The 6,322-nt window shown below is 36.0% G+C and overlaps 1 protein-coding gene across 2 annotated transcripts; it reads right to left on the minus strand.

Moving 5' to 3' along the window:
* Positions 1 to 594: 594 nt before the first annotated feature.
* Positions 595 to 6,007, minus strand: NIG (NSP (nuclear shuttle protein)-interacting GTPase). 2 transcript variants are annotated; one of them, XM_078963214.1, is made up of 12 exons: positions 5,843 to 6,007; positions 5,475 to 5,593; positions 3,466 to 3,527; positions 3,253 to 3,340; positions 3,100 to 3,161; positions 2,918 to 3,014; positions 1,865 to 2,854; positions 1,666 to 1,773; positions 1,478 to 1,555; positions 1,236 to 1,374; positions 1,055 to 1,106; positions 595 to 990 (listed from the first exon to the last, which is right to left on the minus strand). In XM_078963214.1, exons 2-12 carry the CDS (start codon positions 5,571 to 5,573, stop codon positions 891 to 893), a joined length of 1,875 nt encoding a protein of 624 aa, XP_078819340.1. In that variant the 5' UTR covers positions 5,574 to 5,593; positions 5,843 to 6,007; the 3' UTR covers positions 595 to 890. The 2 variants fall into 2 exon arrangements, with proteins under 2 accessions (XP_078819340.1, XP_078819341.1); XM_078963215.1 differs by having other exon boundaries at positions 1,478 to 1,552; positions 5,843 to 6,006.
* Between the last annotated feature and the right edge of the window lie 315 nt (positions 6,008 to 6,322).

Consider the following 6,322-nt stretch of genomic DNA (forward strand, 5'->3'; position numbering starts at 1 on the left):
CTAGCTTTTTAAAAAGCCATTCAAACCACTTATTGAACATTTCCAAAATCCCCCATATATATGTTTATTTCAGCTACCTTAAACGCTTTTATGTCGGTTATTTCAGCTACCTTAGCCGTTAGTTTTTCAAAGGTGAATTTTTATCGGTTAGTTTATCATCTTTCATCTAGCTATTCAGTTAGCCCACTAAACATGGCATAGATCAAAGAAATCCAACCATTTTGCATTTTCTTAGTGTGGAGTACTACATAGCTCACCCTTACTGCTACGCACAAACCATCCAAATTTGCTAATGCAATGCATCACCAAAAATATGTTTTAGCTTCATAATAAGTTCAATTAAGGTTAATGTAATACAAAACTGGATGCCATTGTAGTAACTCAATCCTAATTAAAAGTACAAATATCAACCACTTGATTCATATTACACCCGATAAACCTTTTTTCAGTATTCAAGCATTTACTCGGTATGTAACATAGGAACATACTTTGAATATAACATGTAAAGGTATACATGATAAAACTATACCTTGGATCTCTACAACATAACACCAAAACAAAATAAAAAAGAAAGCAATACGAATCCCAACAAAAGAAAAAAAAAACAATAATTAATATAAATCAAGGCTAATAACAATAATACAATATATAATTTTAAAAATAAAAAAAAGCAAACAAAAATCACCCAAAACAAAAAAGTTCACCAAAACCATCCTCCTCCCCCACATTCCTTTTCTTTTCTTACAACAAAAACACTGTTTTTACATAGGAATTTTGTTCCCTTTGATGATATTCAGGAGTAAGCAATCAGATGATGCAATGCAAATGCTCCTTCCTTGATTCATTACCAATTTATATTCAGGATTTTTTTTTTTTTGTGGTTTTTTGAATTACCCAAATGGGTTTGAAGAGAAGGTGTTTTGTTGTTGATTGGGATTATTCAAGGAACCAAAAGAACTGAGGTCGTATCCAAAATTTCCTACTTGCCCCCTGCAATACAATATATTTATTTAATTTTTAATCTGCTGGAGAAATATTTTTTTTTTAAAATTACCTGGGTTGAGGTTGAGACGGGACGTTTGGAGGTGGTTGCCCCATGAATGGGCCTGACACAATATTACAAGAGATCACACATTTAACAAATCAAGAATATGTAATTCAATCTCTTTCTTCATTTTTTTTATTAAAAGACCTAAATACCCTTGTATTTTGAAATAAAAGAAATAGGAGTGTACCAGAGGGCATTGATGATCCATATGGTGGCGTTGCTAAAGGATGAGAAGGTTGAGAGGGCATCCATGCTTGCTGTACACCTGATGGAGGAGGTCCCATGTTTGGTAACGCATTCTGCAACGGAGCCATCGAAGGGAACATCTACCAAATAAGATTATAAATTAATTGTGTCATTAAATAAATGGAATGAAAAATGGTTTTTAGTATCTAAATAGTAAAACAAAAGAAAACGATATATGCTTACTGTTGGAGCTGATTCATTCACATCAAATGGATTTGCTGATCTTGGCGGCTGCCCAAATGCTGCTGGCATCTGCTGCTGCTAGATTAAAGAACACAATTAATTCGTTAATTTATTAACATACCATCTCAAATATAAAACAGTAAATTACAAATAAAAAGTAATGAGTTGTGTTGTGTGATAACTCATACCATTGGAACATTATATTGCATGTTGAATCCCATCCCATATTGAGGAGCAGGGTACCACCCTTGAGCACCCTGTCCACCAAAAGGTGAATAACTTGAAGTAAATAAATCCTGCACACCCATTTACACAAGTCATTAGAAATTTTAAATTCATACAACCAAAAAAATAAATAAACCCCACAAAAACATACGCCATTATTACCGCAGGTAATTCTTGTTTAGCAGCAGGTTTAGATGTAACTTGAGAATCTACACTTGTAGTTGGAGCCTGATTAAACAATGCAGGAGGCTGCATAACGTTTTGCTGAGGCTGCACATTTTGCCACTGTGGTCCACCACCAGAGTTCCCAAACGCATCAAACGGTGGCGGTGATGGTGCCGCCGGACCACCGCCAGCGGCAAACGCCGATGGTGGTGCAACAGCAGCAGGAGGAGGAGGATTTGTGCCAAAAAGTGATATTTGTGGGTTGTTACCAGATGCAGGAACTGATAACTCAGAAAGCATGTCAAGCAAGTTAGCACCACTTGAAGGAGCTTGAGAAGAAGGCATCGGCTTTGTTACCACTGGAGTTGGAGTTGGAGTTGGAGTTGGAGTTGAATCAAAGTTTGCCCAATTGTCGCTTAACGAAACAGGAACAGAAGGCGGAATTTGCTGTGTTTGTGGGACCGAAGTGGTTGAAGGAGTAGGTTGAGGATCATCAGTGTCAAAATCAATCAAAGAGCTTTCTCTTCTTAGTTCAGTTACAGGAGGATTCCCATTGGAAGACGCCAGGCTACTAGAAGACGCGGTTCTCTGTGGTTGTAAAGAAGTTGAGCCGCCATTGGTTTTGGGAGGAGGTTCAATGACTCTCAAAGGGGAGACACTTTCTCCGAGTATCTCTCTAACAGGTCTAACTAAAGGAGGGCTAGAAATGTCTTTTTGGCGATCAGGGGAGCGGCCTAAGTCGGGAGTTTTTGAAAATCTATCTTCCCGACGCCAGTCATTGACAACATCACCACCACCACGCGCAGGGCTACTTTTTTTGAAATCTTGGCTTTGGTTGTTGTATTCCGGACTGCGCCTTTCATCGTAACTGTTTCTGGAACTCGTGTCGCTTCTTCCACCGGGACTAGGGCGGTCGCTGTAACGCCGCTCGTTTTCATACGGCGGGCTTCTGGAACCACCTTGGTATGTGTCTTCTGTTGTTTCCCCCTAATAATAGGAAATTGGTCAATAACAAAATAGAAGTAATCACATTCCAATTCCATTCCTTACCATTTTTGCTCTAGGAGGCTTCTCAAAGCTTCTCTCACCCGAGTATCTTCTATCCACATAAACATGTTTGATAAAGTCCCGAAGTCTCTCAACATTACTGACAACAACAACAACAACAACAAGGTTCACAAAAAGGAAAGAAAGAAATGGTTGTTGTTACATTACATTTATGATTGACAAACCTGCTATCGGGGAAGGATTGTCGTTGAGCATCCCATTCTTTGAAATATATTTCCTTGGCACTCTATTATATTGCAATAAAAGAAAGGTCAAACTTGGTAATTTATGTAACATTATTGCTGGATTGAAAGAATAAAGAAACATAGCAAAATTACCGCATTTCCTCCTCCTTGAAGAGCACTAACTTCTTGAGTAGTAAATTTGGCCATTGACACGGATTTAACCCTGTGAGTGAACTCTCGGCTGTAGAAAATTGAAGTATATGCTTAAATGGTTATTTTAAATAAGACTTGTTGCTAAATATTTTTATTCTCTATGAAAATGGAATTCTTTTTTAACAAAAGTAAGTTGGTTTGTTTGGTACTTACTGTATGCCACTGCAAGTTGTGCAAACAAATGTCCAGAAGCTTGTGCACACATATTGAGGTCCCTATTGAGCAGATAAATAGCATGAATGATGAGACATACTAAAATGATCATAGTTTTGACTTTTTTGGCATTAACTTTTATCGTCAAATAACTTCAAGAACGTCTAAAGTCACTAAACATGACCGAAATTAAGGGTGTGTTTGGTTCATGGATTTCGATAGAATTTGGAGGAATTGGAATGTAAATTCCAGTAAAAACTGTGTTTGGTTGACACCAACTGGGATTTTTTAAATTCCATTCAATTCTGTGTTTTAATGAGCTTTGGCAAAGGGCAAAGATTTTAGATTCAATTCCTTGTGTTTTATTAAAAAGGCAAAAATGCCCTCTTTATTTTAGGCATGATTCATCAAATCAAAACATATTACAATCATCTCTCCCACACCCTACCCCCCCACACACACCTGTGTCAACCAAACACATAACAGATTCCAACTCATTCACATCCCAATTCCTTTAATAGATTGCATTCCTTCCAATACCTCATGCGAACCAAACACCCCCTAAGAATTAGCTAAGTAGAAAAGCAAGAGTAAATACTTTAGAATTATTCCAGCCTAAGGCTTGTATTATAATTATGGATTATATCAAGAACCCAAAATAGCATGTGACATTTTCTTTAATTTAAAGCACATTCATGCATAAGAATTCTATTTTAAGAAATAAGACCTGCAAATGGAGTGAAACAACTTCATAAGACAATTGCACTAATTGGATGGCCCATGTCTAATTTCCATTATAATTATTGAGGTACAATGTTTCTTTGTCATGCTCACTAATGGATGACCCATACATAGATTCATTTCCACATCAATCTATTTATTTTTCTCCTTGACTTTACTCTTATCACTAAAGCAAGTAAAAACTATAGTGCACACCTTCATTTTCACATCAATTTGCCAAATTGATTACATAAGCTAAAATCATAGGATTGAGCCCATCTTGTTGAATATGGTTAAATGTGATCCAAGCTTGACATGGTCTATTGCAAAGGAACTCATAAAGCTCGGTCGATAAGTTGATACTAAATGTTGAGTATAAGTTTAGAGTTATTACGTTTTCAATATGATAAATCCTATTCAAAAAATAATCATTCTATAGAAACAAAGACAATGATTTTTAAATGAAATTGTGCTTCCACTTCTGCCCCCCTAGGCCCTAACTGCTAAAATCATAGTAGCAACAGACTAACAATGTGCTGGTAGACAAAAGAGTTATAAAGTAAGGAAATATAGAGATATCTTATCTTATCGATCAGTTAGCAAAGAATACAACTTCTTCTCTTAAGAACAAATGACTATGACACCAGTATGAAGTATGAATAGGGAGCAGTCATGGATAATGCTGTCCATATATTTAAGAAGCATACTGATATCATCACCAAAAAATCTTATAATCCCCAAATTCCACTTGTGTCACCACTATTGAAGTTAATGTCATGAAAGCTTAAGAAAATAACTAGTATCATCTAACTTCTTTCAAAGATAACAACTGATCACTAACTAAAATGAGCCCTATGTGTTTTCTTTAAACTTTGAAGAAAATACATAGAATCCAGAAGTTGATTCAATTGCTGATAGTAACTCCCAATTAGTCAGATTCTAATACATATAGATATTGCTAATTTGCTACTCGCCTCCATCCACTTTGCAAATTGCAACTCTTTTGAAAGAGAGAATGCTAAATGGTGAATTGGGAGTACAGATAATATACTACTGACCTACACATTATCCTCAGTTAAGCTTCTGCAACTATATATATGTTTTTAATCTTTTCCAAATTTTGAAGTTTTAAGTCCAATTGTGGCACGGACAGTCAAGTAACCAATATAAAGAAACTGCATACTTCAAGAATAGGAAAATTCAAGTAAATTAATATCAAAATTAGATAACTGATTGATCTAACAGAGTACAAAATCCGACAAAAAGGCAGAAACAAGTGGACACAGTACCAGACTATTGCAGTTAATACACCTCCGATTCTCAGGAAGTTTCAACAGATTCCGTATAGTTCTCTCATTCCTCTCATCCTCCTTCAACCGACTTCCCATTTCTCCAATCAAAACCCTAACTGTATTAAAAAAAACACAAACGTCAATCAACATTGACACGATCCACTTCAAAAATCAATTCAAATTGATCAATCACCGACAAAGTGACGAATTGAACAAACACATAGCATAAAAATCGAGCTGCGCATCAATTAACATCCAGATTTTTTCATAAACAACAGATCTAACCACGCCCGATACATGTGTAGTGATTAGAAGACCAAATGATGAATAAAAACACATAAACTGAATAGAATCCAGAAACTGACCTCAAAACTTATGATTTTGGCAGAGATTTCACAGATCGTTTAGTTGTACACAGCCAGAGAGAAAGATCAAAGATGGAGAGAGAGAATTTAGCGTGCCTTTGTAATGTCGACCGAGAAAGGGGAGAGAGAAATTAGAAAAAGAGAAGAAAAGATTGGATGCGTGCGGGTACAGGGGAGTAAAGAAAAGTCTAAAATGCGAAGCTGGAATTTTTGACGATCCGTTGAGTTGAGCTGGACATGTGGAAAGGACCAGTCGTACATGACAACTAAAGTAGATTCTAAGGCGTAAAAAAATTTCTTCCTTAAAATCTTCATTATCCTATATTTTAATAAAAAAACTAAATTATTGAAATCCGTTAGGTTAAAATTATCTCTTAGTCCCTAATATTTTTCTTCACTCTCTAACATTTCTTTTGCATTTAGACTGTCTTGTGGTATTCATTTGTTGCGATTTTCATCCTTGACAGATATGAAAATGTC

Source organism: Lactuca saligna, chromosome 7, assembly GCF_052625555.1.
Source record: "Lactuca saligna cultivar CGN05327 chromosome 7, ASM5262555v1, whole genome shotgun sequence".
In the NCBI taxonomy this organism is placed as follows: domain Eukaryota; kingdom Viridiplantae; phylum Streptophyta; class Magnoliopsida; order Asterales; family Asteraceae; genus Lactuca; species Lactuca saligna.